Source organism: Rattus norvegicus, chromosome 9, assembly GCF_036323735.1.
Source record: "Rattus norvegicus strain BN/NHsdMcwi chromosome 9, GRCr8, whole genome shotgun sequence".
Classification (NCBI taxonomy): Eukaryota; Metazoa; Chordata; class Mammalia; order Rodentia; family Muridae; genus Rattus; species Rattus norvegicus.
The window spans coordinates 101,817,660-101,837,960 of record NC_086027.1 but is presented as its reverse complement, the minus strand read 5'-3'; the positions used below and the strand labels follow the sequence as shown (position 1 = coordinate 101,837,960).

The 20,301-nt window shown below is 48.3% G+C and overlaps 1 protein-coding gene across 1 annotated transcript; it reads right to left on the bottom strand.

Annotated features, from left to right (window-relative positions):
* Positions 1 to 1,453: 1,453 nt before the first annotated feature.
* Positions 1,454 to 14,146, bottom strand: Gal3st2 (galactose-3-O-sulfotransferase 2). The gene is given in 4 exon segments (NM_001427292.1): positions 1,454 to 4,762; positions 5,257 to 5,515; positions 6,527 to 6,613; positions 13,928 to 14,146. Coding segments are annotated over 4 exon segments (1,194 nt in total). The 5' UTR covers positions 13,957 to 14,146; the 3' UTR covers positions 1,454 to 3,943.
* Positions 14,147 to 20,301: the final 6,155 nt, after the last annotated feature.

Genomic DNA, 20,301 nt, shown 5'->3' with positions numbered 1-20,301 from the left:
TGCCTTTTCCTGAGCGGAGCTCCCTATAGAGTAAGAGAACTCCTCCGGATGCTGCCAGAGAAAACTGTGGGCAGTGGCTCCTACTGTACCATCATTAACAAAAAGACCACAGCACGTCCAACAGAGGCCCTGGAAAGGGGAGCCATCTTTTCAAGCTTTAGAATTTTGTCTATCTCCAAAACCAAAGAAAATCCCAAAAGCCCCGCCTGGGAATTCAAAGTATTCAGGCAGAGTTTGTTTTGCCAGAAGTGTCTGGCACAGGTTCTTCTTCACGGGAAGCTTACCTTTGCCCTAGTTTGTCCCACGATAGCTGGGCTCCTCCAGCTAAAGAAAATTGTCTTGTAGTAATATTTTACCTGCTGCGAGATGAACTCCTAGAAATGGTTTTCTTTTCTTTTGGTTTATCAGTCAACAGTTATGTTTCAATTAAAGCTTGCAGGTTTAATTTAGAAGTTCAAACACCCCAGGAGATTGTAAAACGAAAAGTGATCTACCTTCCTGGTTCCCACCTTCACCTCCTCATCCAATCCTCACTTGGAAAGGGAACTCACAACCACTGGTTAAACATACTTTCCTTCCGACCATCAAATCAGAGACTTCGGGGGAAAATATTCGGAGAAGCAACAAGAAAGCTTTGTGACTGAGATCTATCTGGTTGTAGACTATATTAGTCTTGTGGATCACCAAACAATAGGTTCCTTCAGCTCTGTCCACTTTAGTAAATGGTCTGACATTAGCCCTTTATTTCATAGATGAGTGACTGAGTCTTTTGGGTATTTCTCAACAACAAAAGACAATCTTGATTGCTAATTGATGTAAAAGGCCCAGTTCACTGTGGGCAGTATCATCCTTAGGAAGGTGAGCCCAGGGTCGTATAAGAAAGGTAATGGAGGTCTGGAGAGATGGCTCAGTGGTTAAGAGCACTGATTGCTCTTCCAGAGGTCCTAAGTTCAAATCCCGGCAACCACATGGTGGCTCACAACCATCTGTAATGAGATCTGATGCCCTGTCAGCTACAGTGTACTTATATATGATAAATAAATCTTAAAAAGAAAAGAAAACAGCAAGTCAGGAAACACAAAATCATGGCCAAAAGTAAGATCCCTCTATGGTTTGCACTTCGAGCTCCTCGTGCCTGGGCTGCCCTCGGTGATGGCCTAGAACATGGAAGCATCAGCCAAATAAAACCTTCCTCCAACAAGTTCAGTCAGCGCTCCACCATAGCACAACAACAACAAAAAGCCAAGTAATACAGACATCTAACATTCTTCTCTTTTTTTTTCTTTTTTTTTTTTTTTTTTTTGGAGCTGGGGACCGAACCCTTGCGCTTGCTAGGCAAGCGCTCTACCACTGACCTAAATCCCCAACCCCGACATCTAACATTCTTAAGTTAATTCTTAATCAAATTATACGAAAGACGTCAGTTTCCAAAAATAACATTCATGATATTTTATACCTTCAAAGGCAGGCGTTTCTTTATTAAATAAATATTTAAAGTTTCCTATAGTACAGTTAGCTGGGATTTAAAATATTTGTATTCTCCTAATAAAAGGGAAATAAACAATACTAATGGTAATTCCTACTAACCAATCAATAAGATTTAGTTATGAGCCAGCAGTGGTGACACCAGCTCTTGAGAGGCAGAGGCAACTGGATCTCTGAGTTTGAGGAGAGTCTGGTCTACAGAGCAATTTCCAGGACAGCCAGAGCTACATACAGAGATCCTTTAAGTGTGTGTGTGTGTGTGTGTGTGTGTGTGTGTGTGTGTGTGTGTGTGTGTGTCTGTGTGTGTCTGTGTGTGTCTGTGTGTGTCTGTGTGTGTCTGTGTGTGTGTGTCTGTGTCTGTGTCTGTGTGTGTCTGTGTGTGTGTGTCTGTGTGTGTCTGTGTCTGTGTGTGTCTGTGTGTGTCTGTGTGTGTCTGTGTGTGTGTCTGTGTGTGTCTGTGTGTGTGTCTGTGTCTGTGTGTGTGTATCTGTGTGTGTCTGTGTGTGTGTGTGAGAGAGAGAGAGAGAGAGAGAGAGAGAGAGAGAGAGAGAGAGAATTGCTTTGTTCCTGAGTCTTTCCTAGACATTAAGGTTTCAGGGTTGGGGACATGGCTTAGTGTTGCATCACTTGCCTAGCACACTTGAGGTCCTGGATTCAACCTCCAGAACTGACAAAAAGAAAAAGGAAAAAGGAAGGATAGGAGGAATGAAAAGCTCTAGCTGAGGAGCTGGAGAGACGGCCCAGAGGCTAAGTCCCTTCCGGCATGGCGAGCGAGCATAGCTCAGGCAGGCCTTGCTCTTCTGCATCCTCTCTGCCTCGCTAACAACCATCAGAGTGCATCCCCACAGCTCACCACCAAGGTCATTTGGCCACTTCCTCTTCCTGAGGCTGACCACCAAGGTCTAGCCACCAAAGTATTGAAGGCCAGCAATCAAAAGCCCCCTGTGGCTCACCTGATTGACATGCACAATTAAAATTAAACACTCATCCTAACACAGGGTTCCCACTCTTCCTTTATAAACTGCCATTTTCCTGTGGGCCACATCTGTCTTCTCGCTATCCAGAAGCAGTCCTTTGTCCCACTCTGGGACAAATACCCCCAACCCCTCCCCCTTGTTCCCTTCCCCTTCTTCCTCTCCCTCTATCTCCTGCCTTGGTCTGTTATCCAAATCCTCTGTCCCCTCTAGGGCACATAAATCTCCTTTATGCTTAGTCTTTGGGGTCTTCTCTCACTTCTCTTCCAGTGGACCCACGTTATTAAGAGTAATTTGTCTTAAGTTCAGTGGTTTGGATTTTTGTTTGGTTGGGGTTTTAGTTAGTTTGTTTGTTGGTAGCTTTCTCTTTTGTTTTGAGACAGGATCTTGCTTTGTAGCCTGGCTATCCTGGAACTCACTAGGTAGTCCAGGCTGGCCTCAAACTCAGAAATCTGTTTGCTTCTGCCTCCCCAGTGTTAGGATTAAAGGTCTGAGCCAGCGTACCTGGCATTTTTTTTACTATCTCTGTTTAGTTTGGGAGAGTCAATTTTCAATTTACAATGTCCTTTTAGATTGACAAACTCATTGTACCATCTCTAAACTCACCCGCAATTACTCTTTTTTTTTTTTTTTTTGACAATTACTTTTCTTAAAATGTTTGATGTCCAAAGGCACATGGGCTGTCTTGCCCAGAGCTGGGCCGACAGACACAGAAGAAAAAACTCCACCCAAACTCTGCCAGCAAGGCTCAGGCCGAAACTCTAGGCCGAATATGTGACAGTGGCTTCTTTCCCAACACCTCGGGCATCCTGATTTAGGTACCCCAGGTAACCAGGTACCTTATCCTGCCAGAGCTGGGTGCTAGGTACTTAGTCTCTCTCCATGAATGACTAAGAGAGGCACCCAAAAGGTGATCCCTGAGAGTATATACAATATGGTTTCCAAGGCAACCAAAGGTATCCCGCTGAGCACCTCTGGCAAGTCAGGCACTTCCTCCTTCCTTCAATTCCTTCAGCAGGAAGCTACAAAGCCTGTGCTCAGGTTAACCAACAACCTCAGTCTGCCCCGTTCTTCATAAAATGGAAGGTTGCCTCTCCCAGTCCCACCTCTAAACTACTGCCTCTGCGCGCTACACAGGCGTGGCGATGTCACCAGTGCTGAATTCATGTGGCTAGAAAACCCCAGGGAACGCTTCTGGGTCTCTTCCTGGATTCACGGGCTCACTACCTAAGCTCTGGTGCTCCCGTAGCTGAATAGCTGCTTAGTCTGGCTCTACGAACAGATAATTTAAGGGCTCTAGCATTCGTGCCTGTCCAGGACATGTCTCTACAACGGCTGGATTCAGCTATGGAACGGCTGTGCCTGATGTCTTAGGTGTAAGGCCCTCTCCTCGAAGCTGGAGGTGGGTGGGTCTCGTCACAGTTTCTCCTCGTTCTTCACTTCGGAGAGGCAGACGCGGGAGAAAGGGTCACTTAGCCGAACCCCTACTCTTTCAGGAACGAGATGTCCTTGGGTGTCTTGTTGGGAAACTGCAGCGAGTACAAATGGGCCATGTGCTGGAGCTCCGGCATCGCCATCCTCTGACAGATACGCAGTGTAGTGTTGTCCAGACCATGCCTAAGGTTGTAGCCCAGAATCTTAGCCTTTCCGCTCTGGTAAGGGCGCAGGTTCAGGTCATCTATGTGAGTCACGTTCTTGGACTCGGGATCCTGAAGACACAGGGTGGTGAGCTCACGCTGCTTCGCCCGCAGTTGCTCTAGCTCTTCTGTGAGCTGCCGTGGGCTCAGCTCTGCATGCAGCTGAGCCCAAAAGGTGCGGTTGAAATGCTCGTAGAGGTGCCAGTCCAGCGCGCACCAGTGTTTGACACGCTCCTGGCTCTCGGGCGTCAGGTGAGAGATGGTACTCTGGCTGCGCACGTTCAGCTTGAAGGACGCGATGTCATCCAGCTGCCAGCGCAGCCTCCTGCGCAGCAACACCATAGACTCGTCAAAGTAGTCTGCGATGAGCACCAGATGGAATCGCTGCTCCACCTTTGCAAGGCACTTGCGAACATAGTCCACGTCAGCTGGGGCGTTGTTGTCAAAGCCGAAATCAAACCACATGTTGTTCTTTGCATAGACATTTTTCAGGTCCACACTGTCATTGTAGTACCTCCACGGGTCTGCCAGGAATTCATTCAGGCTCTTGGCTCTCTGGAAGGCAGGTGCATAGTTCTTATAGTAGATGAAGGAAGACTCCAACTGGAAAACCGGGTTCCGGAGGATGGAGAAGTAGAAAGTGTCTTTGGGCATGACTTTCTGCACCTGCTTAAGAAGAAGTGGGTGGGGCTAAAAATGCCGAGAGTCCCATGTTGGGCGGACTGCGCGCGCAGCTGCCCACGCAGCCCCTCCTCCCACCTATCCCCAGATCCACAGCCCCCTCCAATCCCCGCACAGAGCTGGAGCCTCATTCCTACACCGAAGGAGCAGGAGCCACGGTTGAGGGGCAACAAAAGCCGGGTATGTTCTTCCAGAACCAGAAATTGAGAGATGTGAGAGAGAGTTGGGACGGCCTCAGGAAGACAGCCTTGGGGCTAGGTGTCTCATGCCAAGAGCAATTACAAACCACTGGCAGCCTAAAGAGAGTGGCTTGGCTGGGTCTATGGGCAGGCCTTTCCAACCTCTCCAACGTCAAACTTCTAGATTCACACACCCCGCGCTAACTCCACCCCCTGGGAGCACCATAGCTACACCCACAGTCCCAAGCGAGGCAGCTCTAGCCCACCCCACCCCCCTTTCCCCACCTCCCCGTTCCGCACCTCACCGAAGTTGAACCGAAGGTGGTTGCACATGATGTTGAAATGGTGTTGCAGGCGACCGTCCTGCTTCAGGCCCTCTACATACCGGGTCACAAAAAGCCAGGGGTAGCCCAGGTGGACTCTGGAACCCTCGGGCAACGCCGTGGATAGGTTGTGAGACTCGGAAAAGCGGTAGAGGATGTTGAGTATTGTACTGCTGGCCGTCTTGTGCGTCTTGAGGAACATGATGTTGGTGACTGGCGGTTCCTGGGCCTTGTCCCTGAACGTACTAGTAGAGAGAATGTGTCATCAGTAAAGAAGCCACACGCCTTCAACAGCACCCTTCAAGGAGTACCCCTCAACCTGAGGTCCCTATACCGTTTCCTCTCACCGTCACCCAGTGCTGGGTCCCCAGCCCAGCCCCCAGCCCCCAGCCCCCACTCTGTAATCTTCCCGTCCTGGGGAATTCTCTGCGACAGATACAATTTCCCCTCATAGCGAGATGTCCTCAACAGTTGTACTTTCAGTTCCCATGCCAGACATGGGATACCCCAGAGTCCAAGCATCCCCCTAATCCCCCAAATCTGTTGTCTGTCTCCCACGGAACCCTGTGTGGCAGGAACTCTATGGTCTCAGCCAAGGTCAGCCAGCAAAAGATATGCTGGGACAGATGACCTGCGTCACCGGGCATCTTCCTGTCTTAATGTAAACCAGTAAGATTGACAAGGATCTTGACAGAGGAGACAGGAAGGAGGAGAAACTAAACCCCGCCCAGAATACTGGAAAACCCTGACGTGGGAGATAGTTGGTTGTGCAAGTAGACACAGCTGGCCACCCCCTAGATGACGTAGTCTTGGGAGCAGGGGGAGAGAATGTTCTGGGGTCTGGTGACAACAGAGCACCCATGACCTCGCCACCTGGAAGTCATGCTAGAAGCTATGCCATCTTTGTAGGCCAGGAGGTAGCCTTCCCAAGCCTCCTACTGTAGACCCTGTTCTTCTTGGTTCCCTTCTTAGCCCAGGCTGGCCAGGTCAGGCCTGCTTCCTAGAGCCTCCTAAGAAGCCTTCCCAGTGGGCTTATCATCACAGGAGACAGGCCCAGGGCAAGCATAGCTTACCCCTCTCCCCCCGAGGGGACAATGAATCTTAGAAGGAAAGTGAGTGAGTGCTAGTGTCCTAAAAGCAGGCAGGACGGGGGTTCCTGGTACTGTGCTTGGTGCTACAGGGCCTGAGCACAGACTCCCAGAGGGGCTGCAGGGGGTGAGCACAGCCTCCCAGAGCACAGGACTTACGGTGTAAGCAGTCTGAAATCCACACGCAGAAAACCAACCAACAGGAGCACAGCCAGCACCAGGAACAAGAGTAGCACCTGGAAGGACCTGTGGGCAATACCTGCTTAGTGCCACTTGGATACACAGTCCCACAACCGCTCAGCAAGGAGCCTTGTGATAGTCCAGAGCAGGGTGAGCCAGGCCTGCTCGTCGCAGAACCTGGAGCACCTAGGGCTGGGGGCTTACAAGCCCTCGCAAGCCTCTGAGCTGCCGAGGGAAGACTGAAGAGTAGATGTATGTGCTATGGCCCCACCCCCCAATAGAGAAACAGTTTGAATTGGCCTTGGATGTGAGAGCGTCCTATATTAAGGACACTAACAGGAACATTGAGGATTGGGGTCCTGATGAGAAAACATGCACCAAGTTTGCTTCCTCTCCACACCTGACCCCACCCTGTGAGGACAAAGAGAGATGCTGTCTTCAAGCCCAGGAGAGATCCAGATCCAAGAATGCACACATGAACACACACACACATGCTCATACGCACTCACACAGCACATCCACACTCATGTACTTACACACAGACACAACACATTAACACACAGACACAACACATTAACACACAGACACTTACATATTCTCTCTCTCTCTCTCTCTCTCTCTCTCTCTCTCACACACACACACACACACACACACACACACACACACACACATACACACACACATACCATTCTCACAGACTCTAGCTTCCAAAGTACTGAAAAGAACTGCTCTTGTTTAAGCCTCCCAGCGTGAGGAAGGGCTACACCAGGCAGCTGGCTGGCCAGGAGACATCCCCATCCCGAGACAGAGGAGTGTGCTGGCATTTCACCTGCTGAAGCCAAAAAGCAGAAGCCTATCAGGATTTCCTGCTGCTTTGCAGCTGTCCCTGCCTCAAGTCAAGCCATAGTAAAAGGCATGACCCAGTGCCAGAGCTGCCTGGGGGGCAGGCATGTGCAGCTGCCTAATTCATAGGCTGTTAACCCACAATGCAGAGTCACCACATGAGGCACAGCCACTCTGGCTGAGGGCACCCTCGACATGTAGTAGAGCATTAGAAAACCACGTCTTCCTTGTAGCTGGCCTTTGCTACTTTTGTGAGTTCTTCTTCCCCACACTTTATCCCCAACCCTGTTCCCTGTCCCCATCACTAGATAAGAAAGAAAAGAGAAAGAAAGAAAGAAAGAAAGAAAGAAAGAAAGAAAGAAAGAAGAGAGACAGACAGAGAGAGAGAGACAGAGAGAGAGAGAGAGGAGGGAGAGAGATAGAAATCTACGACTCTAATTTCCTTCTTGTTTCTTCTCTGCTTGTAGCTGGTCTTTGCTACTTTGTGGTTTCTTCCTTTTTCCACCCTTTCTCCACCCCCACACCCCCCATTTCACCCCTATAACTAGATAGGGAGGAAAGAGAATAGAGAGCAAAGAGAGATCTGTGAAGCTAATTTCTTCTTGTTTCTTCGTTGAGCACAGCTACTAACAAACTGCAAACAATGCCCCCGGAATGACCACCAACCACCAACCCCACCTATGAGGCTTTAGGAGCTATAGACCCTTTGAAAAACGCCCAGAATTCCAGACGTCACACGATTGCAGAAACGGTCTGCAGCGGGCAAAACCATGCCTACGCCAGAGCACGAGGCAAATCGGAGTCAGCTGCTGAGGACAGCCTGAAGCGGCCCCGCATGCCACATCTGGGATTAAAACGAGAACATATTCTTATACTATTTCTGTGTTTTTTAAGGAAGCCAACTTTCCAGAATTGTCCCCTACAGTCCCCTGGCCTCAGACACCTTGGGTTTGGGTTGTTCTCCTGCCCCCTTACACAATCTCAGAGTGTAATTCACCTCTGTCATGAATGGGTCTAGTTTTCCTGAGAGCAGCCTGTGCTGTGTGAGGAGTTACCTGCTCCCCAACCTCCAAGAAGCCTGCTGGCTCGTTGATTTCCCAGAAACATAATCACGAGGGGCTTTTTTTTTTCACTCCCTGATAAGCCCTGAGAGGACATTTTGAAGGATATTGGGAAAGGCTGGAACTCTTCCTAGATGACAGTGCCCCACACAGCAGGTGACATAAGAACAGACAGTTCCCACAGTTTAAGTGGACAACTGAATAGATTGGGATTATAGCTCTCTGAGAGCTCTGTCCGACACCTGTCTGGGCCTGGGTACCCTCCTTTGACTTTGCTGAAGACTATGTGAGTCTTGGATGCTCAACCTGAGAGACTATAGCTTGTGCTTGGTTACAGTTACTACGTACAGAACAAACAAGTGTCATCGACCATCCGAGGACAGCCTGACCACCTCTCCACCAATGCATTCTTTCAGAGCAGACCCATGGTAGCCAGCAAGGAGGGACTCTGTAACACCACTTACCTCTTACCTATATGTGAAGCCCCACTGAAGCCCAGTTGTGAATCCAAACTTCTGTTTGGAGAAGGTGGGAAATGTTTAGGGCCATGCTGGTTAACTTAGAGGTGTAGACCCTTATCTAAAGCCAGAACATGCTTGGCAAGGCTTAAGATGGCCCGAGGCGAGGACCTTGGGGTAATTTCTGTTTCAGATCCTGGGAACTTGATTTTTCCCCTCCTTGAGGGCAGTAGTCAGTCTCAATGTCACTGAGTGCTGGCCTGTGGCACTTGGTGTTCTTGAGGTGCCCTGTGCTCCCTTTGTACAGCGTGGCTTGATTAGTTCTTGCTGACCTCATCCCATTATATGATAGCCTCCAATTCCTCCCTGAAAACAGTATGTAAGATGCTGTACTGCGGGATGGATAGATGGCTCAGTGGTTACGAGCACTGACTGCTCTTCCAGAGGTCCTGAATTCAAATCCCAGCAACCACAGGGTGGCTCACAACCATCTGTAATGGGATCTGATGCCCTCTTCTGATGCAGCTGAAGACAGCTACAGTGTACTCATAAAAAATAAATAAATAAATAAATAAATAAATAAATAAATATTTTTTAAAAAGATGCCATACTGCTTTATAAAATTGCTTGTCATAACCCATCAGTTTATGAAAGACCTCTTACTCCCAACTTTCTTGCCTTTTTCTCAGCCCCCATCCTGGCCTAGGTCAGAAGGGAGGAGAACAGAGCCAAACCATCCCAGGCTGAGTTTGCATACAAAGCAGGACCTAGTAAGGCAATACATCCCACAGGCCAGAAAGGTACTGTAGGCATGGATATGAAGAAGCAGGGCTTCACGAAGCTCCACCCGGGGAGGTGGTGGATGTCATCCCACAGGTCCTAGTTCCTCTAACCACATTGTCAACACTAGTTTTCTGTCCTAGCTTCTCTGGTACTTATTTAGATCTGCTAGCTTTCGTTACCATTGCAGATGAAACACGTACCTGCATTCGCCTTCAAAACGCACATGGCTAAAGCTACCACATTTGTCTCCTGGCTTCCCCACTCATGGTGTAGATCCCAAAGGCACAAGCCATGGTACATGTGGGCATCTCATAATGATGTGCAGCATAAAACCCATCGGTACCCTGTGATGGAATATACTTGGCCCAGGGAGTGGCACTATTAGAAGGTGTGGCCTTGTAGGAGAAGGTGTGGCCTTGTAGGAGAAGGTGTGGCCTTGTAGGAGAAGGTGTGGCCTTGTTATAGAAACTGTGTCACTGTGGGGGTGGGCAATAAGACCCTCCTCCTAACCATGTGGGAGCCAGTGTTCTCCTAGAGGCCTTCAGATGAGACTGAAGATGTAGAATGCTAAGCCGTGTTGATATAAAGGAGATTGGAAAACAGAAGACGGAAGTGACATTGTAGGGCCTCTCCTGAAGACGTGCACTGAGTTAGAGCGCATGAGTCTTCCCAATCCTGACCGAGTCAAGAGCTTCTCATGTCACTGTGGTTAGCACTCTCTGGGGAAGTGTCTGCAGAGGGCTGGCCAGTTTACAGTCTTCTGTAGTTAGAGTAAGAACCCCACCTGAGGGGCTGGGGATTTAGCTCAGTGGTAGAGCGCTTACCTAGGAAGCGCAAGGCCCTGGGTTCGGTCCCCAGCTCCAAAAAAAAAAAAGAACCCCACCTGATAAGAACAGTGCCAAACATGGCCAAACAGCAGCTAACCTTCTTCTCTTCCCCAGACATCCTTTTGTTCTTCCAGGTAAAAATCCTTCCTTGAGCACGCTGCCTTTTACTGCCTCCTCTCAGATTCATAAAGTTTCAGCACACGCTAACCATCTGCCCTGTGGATTGCCAGGAATGAGCCTTTACAGAGACAGTCCGAATATCAAGTCAAGCTCCAGGGCTCCCAAACCAGGAAGCAAAGCTACTTGTAAAAAATGTGCGCCATACTCCTTCCCAGGTGCCCAGACCTCTGCTCTCCCATCTGTTACCTCTTCTCTACCCTCAGCCTATCGGGTACAATCCTAGGGGACAAACTGTCAGCCCCAGGGCCTCCTGCCGTACTAGTCAATGGCTAACTTGCCCTATACCTACCAATATAGGAGGTGAGTCCAACCCAGGAACCACCTGGAAACTCAGAGCAGAGCACGTATCACTAGCCAGTGATCCAGAAGGACGGCTGTCCCCGGATCAGAGAGTCGTGTGCCACACATAAACACCTTCCAAAAGGTAGGCAGGCAGACGGTGAAGCATACTAACAGTTTCTAAAATCGTCTTTCTGTTAGTTTCTTGCATCAAGTGGTTGGTTGGTCCACAAATGACATGGAAACTCCACAGATTGCCACTCCTGTCACAATGGGTTCTCTTTCATGTCCCTTGCTATTCCCTAGACCTGGCTACACCCTGGTAGAGGGGGTCACCTAGCTCCCAGCCAGTCAGGTTCTATGGACAAAGGTCTACAACATGTCAGGTGACCTCCCCAAACAAAATAGGATATCGTCTAATTGGGAACGGGTCATTAGACTCCAGGGTTTGTTTGAATAATGAGGCAGGCTTTTATTTATTTTTTTTTTTGGATGCCTGACAGAGAGAACCCTTCCCAGGGAGTGTCCAGTCAATATGCCCCATAAAAGGTAAGGGACATCTGTCAACAATAGAGGTCCCTCCATGGGCAGAAAACTGGCCTCAGTACTTCCTCCCTTCCTCCATGTTTGTTTGTTTGCTTGCTTTTGTTTGTTTTTTGAGACGTCTCTCTGCAGCTCTGGATGTCCTGAAAAACTGCTTGTGACGAGAATTTTGGTTTCTTTAAAAAGACATAGAAATATTATAAGAATGTTTTCATATTAATCCCAGGTGTGGGATACGGGGCAGCGTCAGACTGTCCACAGCAGCTGACTGTCATTTGCCTCATGCTCTGGCAGAGGCATGGTTTTGCCAGCTGCAATTGTTTCAGCAACTCTGCAACCTTTGGGATTCTGGGGACTTTTCAGGGGTTATATACATGCTATGGCCCCGTGAGGGGTTGTTCGTGGTTTCTTAAGTAGTCATGCATAAGGAAGAAGCAAGAAGAAATGTAGAGATCCTGACCCCGAATATCAAGCTTGCCTGCGCCAAGGAACTCAGTGCCCCTGATCACCAGGGAGCAGCAGTCTAATGATAACGTCGCCCCCTTTCCCCTCTATCCCTTTTTCTCTCCTCTCTGGTGTCAGGGGGTTGCAAGGGTGGAAGAAAGAATCCACAAAGTAACCAAAGTTGCCTTACAGTTGCTACATAGTCCAGGCTGGTTTCAAAATCAGAGCCATCTGCCTACTTCTGCCTCCCAAGTGCTGAGATTAAAGGTATACACCAGCACACTCAGCTGGTACTTTCATTTATTTGCTTGGCTGCTTCATTATTGAAGCTGGATCTCACTAGTAGCCGTGGCTAGCTTTGAATTCATGAGAGATCTTCCTGCTTATGCGGCCTCAGGACTGGGATTAAAGGCATTGTCCTGTAAAGGCTTCCTCAGAGAATAAAACATACCATCTTGTGGGAAAGCTCCTTCTGCCGGAAGGTAAACGACTCAAACTGCCTTCGGAAGTCCCTGAAACTGAGAAGATTCAATAGACACACGCCCCTGCCACCACCAGGGTAAGCAATAAAAGATGTGTCTCCCTCAGTCTTTAAGACTGAGACCAAAACAACCACCCGGAAGAGGTTTAGAGCAACTGAGGCACCTGAAAAGGACAGTCTCCAACTTGTTGAGTCACCTGGGGGTTGTGCAATGTGTTCCAGGTTCCCAGCTCTGTTGCCAATGCTGGGGTGGGCTTTGGTGATTCGACTAACTTTGAATCATTTCTGCTCCTTTAAGTAACCCCTCACCCACATCCCCACAAGTAACCCCAATAAAACTCACTGTTCACCACATTAGAATTTAGTGGTATCTATACTTTGGTCTCTCTTGGGCTCCCTACTGGGATGAGCAGATAATGTAAGTTTCGCCTCCCCAGGAAAAAATTGTCATACAACGGACATGCCACCACACTCAGCCTCAGTTCCCACCTCTCCTACACGTGGCCGACATGGTGGACACCAGCAAACTGTACCCAAGCTTCCTTACTTTACCCACCCCTCTGCAATGCCAGCCTCCAGACTGGGATCCAGTAGCTGGCCTTAAGTGACAGCTGACCACAGGGACGCACAGACTCCATGGCCACATCGACCTCCCGTTCACAAGGTCACACAGGCCCCTCTGGGCATCTCTGTCCCTGAGGGAGACTTCTCTTGAGATCATCACTGTAGAAGCACAGGTTTTCAACAGGCTTTCCACCATCAGACTAGGGGCCCAAGAGACAGCAGCAACCTGGCTGGTATGGAGTGCCCCTAAGCTAAGGGCAGCCCTGAAGTTTACAGACGTGTGCCTTAACTGTCACTAACCAGGAAACCTCTGAGCCTATTCTTTACAATATTCCAACAATACCCATGAGAAGGGGAGGGTAGATACTTCAGGGCAGAGACCAACCTTCTCTCTATGGTTGTGAACGAGGGAGGGCAGCTCTGTCAGGACCTCAGAGCCCCGACATTCTTATAAACACAGGGACTTAACCATGGGGCAGGACCAAAGTGACTGAACCAAGCCAGTAAGTCTCTTATCCCAATGCCTATCCCCCACCAAAAGGTTCAGCCTAAATAATCCAGGTAATTCTGATACCTCTGCACTGGGGTGCAGCTTTCTCATGGGCTTCCCAAACTCCAAAATGCTCTCCTGTCCCAAGTGAAATTGGGCCTGAGGTATAATTCTATGGCCAAGTGCTTGCTTCCACCACAAACTGAAGGGCAAATCCCTGAGTTTAATCCTCGGCATGACAAACATTAAAAGGTTGAAATAAAATCTAAAAAGATTGATTTCAAAGAAACATTAGCACTAATTCCCCAAATCCAAGCCAACTTCCTTTCAAAGACAAATACCGTCAACATATTTTGCCAACTTCTTGAACTATTCTAGAAGGAAGACAAGTGCTACGCCCTATGCTGGCCACTCAGAGCCACCTTACCTCTGTGTGCCTCTCGGGATGGACGGCATCCTGCCTCAGAGCCTCCAGCAGAGATGGACAGGGAAGTGTCAGTCAAGACCTCCCACTGCCTTGAGTACAAGGCAGTCAGCTCTCAGCATGCCAGATGGGGCATAGGTTCAGTGAAAACTGAACTTAAATCTCTACGAAGCTCGCTTTCTGGCCCAGGTGTGGTGCCCCATGCCCCACCCTCTACCCTCCTCTCCTTCCCTCCGAGACACACACACACACACACACACACACACACACACACACACACACACACAACACACAACACACAACACAAAACAGTGACCTAGCTTATGTGCTGGATCCTAATGAGAAATGAGCCTTCCTCCAAGTCTCAGAGGAGAAAGCTGGCCCTTCCCTCACCTCCCCTTCCTGTATGACCAGGCGGGGCCCTGGCAGCTGGGATATCTGACCCAGGAGGATTTCCTTGGTCAAGTCAGACTTTCTCCTCCCACCTCCCATGTTAACCCTCCCAGAGTGGTCTTAGAGGGAGCTGCTCCAGAGGGACCGTGAGGGATCCACAGATCCCCTAACTTTTATGGGTGATAGAGATTTGGGAATTGGCCAATCGTCCTGTAGATGTGTAACCAAATGCCAGAGATATTTTCTTCTTCAAAGCTTTCTTTATACTAAGAGGAAAAAAAAAGTTTTTCCTTATAATCTTGGGATAAAAAAGGGACCTTTGAAAGAAGACCGTGACGTAGGAAATAAATTTAAAAAAAAATTGTTTGTAGATTTTGTTGCATGAAAATTTCTTTTCTAGGGAAATAAATAAAATAAGCAGCTTTTAATCCAAATACTCTGGAGGCAGAGACAGGTGGATGTACCTGAGTTCAAGGTGAGTTCAAGGTGAGTTCAAGGCCAAGGCACACCCTGTCTTGTGAAAAACAAAAGGGGGGTCAGTCAGCCATGTCAGACAGGGTTATATACATAGTAAGAACCTATCTCAAAATTCCTTCCTTATTAACTATTAATTTAAAATTCTGAGACATGCTGAACATAGTTAACACTTGAGAGGTAAGTCCATCTGGGCAAGTCCCGGACAGATTGACAGCTGTGGCAGCTGACCCAGGAAGCCACAGCAGCCCATGGTGTGGCTCCCTAATCTTGTCCCTTATGGCCAGCTCTGGTTCTTAACTCATGAGAAAGCCTTGAACACTGCCCTTCTTGTGTGGTTTTAGACATCAGAACACTGAAAACCTTGTCTCCTTGCTTTGACCCGGGGTATGAAGGGTGGCCGTATGCCAGGGTCGGCTGCATGCTTGGAGGACAGTACCTTGGATCCCTCACCACCCAGATGGCGAGGAGGACAGGCTCCAGAGATGCTGTCCTAGACACTGTTCCTAGACATTGCTGTAAAAAGAAAGCAGGGTGGTGGTGGTGGTGGTGCACACTTTAATCCCAGCCCTCTAGAGGCAGAGGGTATCTATGAGTTTGAGGCCAGCCTGGTCTACTGATCAAGTTCAAGGACTTTTACATAGAGAAACCTTGTCTCAAAAACAAACAACAACAAAAATAGATAGATAGATAGATAGATAGATAGATAGATAGATAGTTGGTAGGTAGGTAGGTAGATGATAGATAGTTGGTAGATAGATGATAGATAGATAGATAGATAGATAGATAGATAGATAGATAGATAGATAGATAGATAGATTAGACAGACAGGCAGGCAGATAACATTTAACTAAGGGCTTGCTATACAGTTCAGAGGGTTAGTCCATGATCATCATAGTGAGGAACGTGGCCACAGGCAGGCAAACACTGTGCTTGGAGCAGTAGCTGTGAGGTTACATCTGATCCACAAACAGGAGGCAGAGAGACTGACAGACAGACTGACTGACTGAGAAACAAACAGAAACAGAAAGGGGCTGGGATGGGCTTTTGAACCTCAAAGTCCACCGCAGTGATATGCTTCCTCCAATAAGGCCACACTTCCTAATCTTTACTACACAATTCTAGCAACTGAGGACCAAAGCATTCAAGTATATGAGTCTGTGGGGGCCATTCTCATTCAAACCACCACATATGCTCAAGTAGACTCAGAGATATCAGAGAGTCTGAGTGAGGTAGCTGTTAGCCCCATCCACTGAGGGGCTTGCCCTCAGCCTAGCAACTCCTGTTCAGCTTACCAGTGTGTCCAACTTCTTTTTTTTGTTTTTGTTTTTTGTTTGTTTGTTTGTTTTTGAGCTGGGGACCAAACGTGTGTCCAACTTCTAAGAGCTGGAGGCCCACACCTCTACCCCCCAAAATTGTGTTGTCTCAAGAAGCCATGGCTGGGGGCTTGTTGGCTGAGAAACTGAAGTATAGGTGTGGTGGTTTGAATCAGAATGGCCCCCATAGGATCATATATTTGAAAGCTTGGTCACTAGGGAACAGAGCTACTTGACAGTAATTAGGGCGTGTGGCCTTGTTGGAGAAAGTATGTTGATGGGGATAGGCATTAGGGTTTCAAATGCTCAAGCCAGGACCAATGTCACTCTCTCTTCCTGCTGCCTGTTGAACCGGATGTAGAACTCTCAGCTCCCTCTCCAGCACTGTGTCTGACTGCACACCACCATGCTTCCCACCATGCCAATTACAGACTAAACCTTTGAAACTGTAAACCAGACCCTGTTTGTTTGTTTTTTAAGATTTATTTATTTATTATATATGAGTGCACTGTAGCTGTCTTCAGACGCACGAGAAGAGGGCATCAGATCTCATTACAGATGGTTGTGAGCCACCATGTGGTTTCTGGGATTTGAACTCAGGACCTCTGGAAGAGCAGTCAGTGCTCTTAACCACTAAGCCATCTCTCCAGCCCCAGACCCTGTTAATATGTTTCTTTAGAAGAGCTGCTGTGGTCATGGCATCTCTTCATAGTAACAGAACACTGAGTAAGACAAAATAGGTAAACAAGAGATGTCACCACAACAAGTGAACTGGCCAAGATGGATCCCAAGGCCATATGGAAAATCACCTTGTGGTGGAGACACACTTATAGCAAAGTCATGTTGGCGCTGTGGAGAAAAAAACAACACTGACCTCGGGCCCCAAAAAAAAACATAAACAAGATAGCTACCACACGGAAGGAGTGAAAGCTGCCAGTGACTTATATTGAAATCCAGAACACCATTTTCCCAAGCCAGGAGAAAACCAAACTGCTTCTTTACCTAAGTACTATGTGTGTACAAGATTTACGTTGTTTACCTATTATTTATTGGGTGTTTTATTTGTTTTGTTTTTTCCCCCAAGAGGGTTTCTCTGACAGCCCTGGCTGACCTGGAACTTGTTCTGTAGACCAGGCTGGCCTTGAACTCAGAGATCCACCTGCCTCTGCCTCCCAAGTGCTGGGATTGAAGGCGTGAGCCTTCACGGCCCCACAACAGCGGTCCTGAGACAGGAGCTTGAAAGGACATGGGTTTGGTAAGGCATGCATTCTTACCACAGCTTATATAGTTGAGCTTGTAAGGTGATCTCCTTCCCCTCCCAGTGTTTCACACCAGCTTTTGTGTCTTCACATCCTGGTAAATTGTCTCCTAATTATTAAACACTAAAATTTAGGTGGTTCCCATTTTAAAAAAGAGGAAGGTAGTGAGGAGGCCTCACCACAGTCCTGTCAACAACCTTCTCCACTGGGGTCAGGTCCTAGGCATAATTCTCTAAGGCCAGCACACATCCCAGAACTTACACAAATGCAAGGGGTCTGCCAAGCAGCTCTCAGGGCTAACAGCAGGTGAGGTAATGGATGAGCAGTGCCAGGCTGTTCTCCACCCTGCCCCTCACCTCCCCCACATTCCACTCAGAAAATGGTAAGGGCTGCTCCACTCTATGAGAGGCTCTTGCGGATCCTCCCGTCTGGGCTCCACAGGTTCTGAGACACAATGGACACAGAAGTCTCCAACTGGCCTTGCTGGCCCATGCATTGTATAAGGACAGTTCCATCTACCTAGGGTTCTGCCTTCTCTGAGCCCGGTTCTGCCATCGTGCTAGGCACAGAGCCTGTGGCCTGTAGAAAGTGGCCCCTCTCAGCCAGACCCACCCCTAGCAGGACAAGTGTGCCACCAAGGCTGCTCAAACCCCCTAGTTTGCTTCTCCAGTTGGTGCTGCCTGGCCAGCCGGCATTGAGCCCAGGCAGATGTGACCAAAGAACAAAGGATCCATTCTTGATTTCTGGGTTTCAGAACCCAGGCCAGGAGTGGAGGACAGGGAGACCACCTGTCAAGCAGAACGCAAAGGCAGCCAGGGGACAGGCCGGTGGGACCTGTAGTAGGGAGAGCTCCAGTCCAGGGGCTCCCTCGTATACACCCCTTATCAGCCCAGGGTTCATTGAGAACCAACGGGAGGACCTATCTGGCTGCCCACGGGGTTTCCGTTTTCCAGAGTTGGAGACAAATATGCCCATCCAAGTTAAGCGGATAGTACACATCCCACGAGTCACCTGGAATGTATCCCAACGATCCCCACTACACTCACTCCCACTGTCCCAAAGACCCACGGACCACATAACCAAAAATGTAGCTCTCACAACTACACTGCCTGTACACTAAGGCGGCGAATAACAGCCATACATTCTATAAAGAGGGGACACCATCCCAAGGCACACCAGCTGGGTGATTGCCAACAGGGAAAGACTACTGTAGCCCTGTAGATAAAGATTGTCATGGCTGGCCTATGTGCACCCAGGTAGGCCAGACGACCCAGCACAGGTCACATTCGGATTTCTTCTAAACATTGTCCAAGACTTGGAGCCCCTTTTGATCAACTACCCTGGCAAGTGCTGTCCTAAAAACCTTACAAGCTAATCTCAAACTAGTCGTGAACATGCCTCCCGTCAGGAGAAATTGAGACACATTCTACTGGGCATAACCCCCTACCCATAAAGACATTGCCCCAGCCTGACGGTTCCTCTCCATCTGCAGAAACAACATCCCTAGGTACTAAAAACAGCCCACCCTGCTTCCCGCCAAACTACAGAGAACAGCTGTAACTTCTGGTAGCTGTGTGTGTGTGTGTGCGTGTGTGTGTGCGTGTGTGTGTGCGTGTGTGTGTGTATGTGTGTAGTGTGTGTATGTGTAATGTGTATGTGTATGTGTGTGTAGTGTGTGTGCGTGTGTGTGCATGTGTGTATGTGTGTGTATGTGTGTATGTGTGTAGTGTGTGTGTATGTGTGTAGTGTGTGTGTGCGTGTGTGTGTGTGTAGTGTGTGTGTGTAATGTGTATGTGTATGTGTGTGTATGTGTGTGTAGTGTGTGTGTAGTGTGTGGGTGTGTGTGGGTGTGTATGTGTGTGTAGTGTGTGTGTGCAGTATGTGTGTGTAGTGTGCATTGTAGTATGTGTGTGTAGTGTGTGTGTATGTGTGTAGTGTGTGTGGCGTGTGTGTATGTGTGTAGTGTGTGTGGTGTGTTTGTATGTGTGTATGTGTATAGTGTGTGTGGTGTGTTTGTATGTGTGTATGTGTATAGTGTGTGTGGTGTGTTTGTATGTGTGTATATGTACTGTGTGTGTATGTGTGTAGTGTGTGTGTAGTGTGTGTGTGTAGTGTGTGTGTGTAGTATGTGTGTGTAGTGTGTGTGTGTAGTGTGTGTAGTGTGTGTGTATGTGTGTAGTGTGTGTGGTGTGTTTGTACGTGTGTATGTGTACTGTGTGTGTATGTGTGTCGTGTGTGTAGTTTGGGTGTATGTGTGTGGTTTTTGTGTGTGTGTATGTGTGTGTATGTGTGTAGTGTGTGTGTAGTGTGTGTGTGTAGTGTGTGTGTGTAGTATGTGTGTGTAGTGTGTGTGTGTAGTATGTGTGTGTAGTGTGTGTGTGTAGTGTGTGTGTATGTGTGTAGTGTGTGTGGTGTGTTTGTACGTGTGTATGTGTACTGTGTGTGTATGTGTGTCGTGTGTGTAGTTTGGGTGTATGTGTGTGGTTTTTGTGTGTGTGTATGTGTGTGTATGTGTGTAGTGTGTGTGTAGTGTGTGTGTGTAGTGTGTGTGTGTAGTATGTGTGTGTAGTGTGTGTGTGTAGTGTGTGTGTGTAGTGTGTGTGTATGTGTGTAGTGTGTGTGGTGTGTTTGTACGTGTGTATGTGTACTGTGTGTGTATGTGTGTCGTGTGTGTAGTTTGGGTGTATGTGTGTGGTTTTTGTGTGTGTGTATGTGTGTGTAGTTTGTGTGGGTGTGTAGTGTGTATGTGTGTAGTGTGTATGTGTGTGTATGTGTAGTGTGTGTATGTATGTGTAGTGTGTATGTAGTGTGTATGTGTGTGTTGTGTGTGTACTGTGTGTGTGTATAGTTTGTGTGTGTATGTGTAGTGTGTGTATGTGTGTGTAGTGTGTGTGTGTATGTGTGTAGTGTGTGTGTATATAGTTTGTGTGTGTAT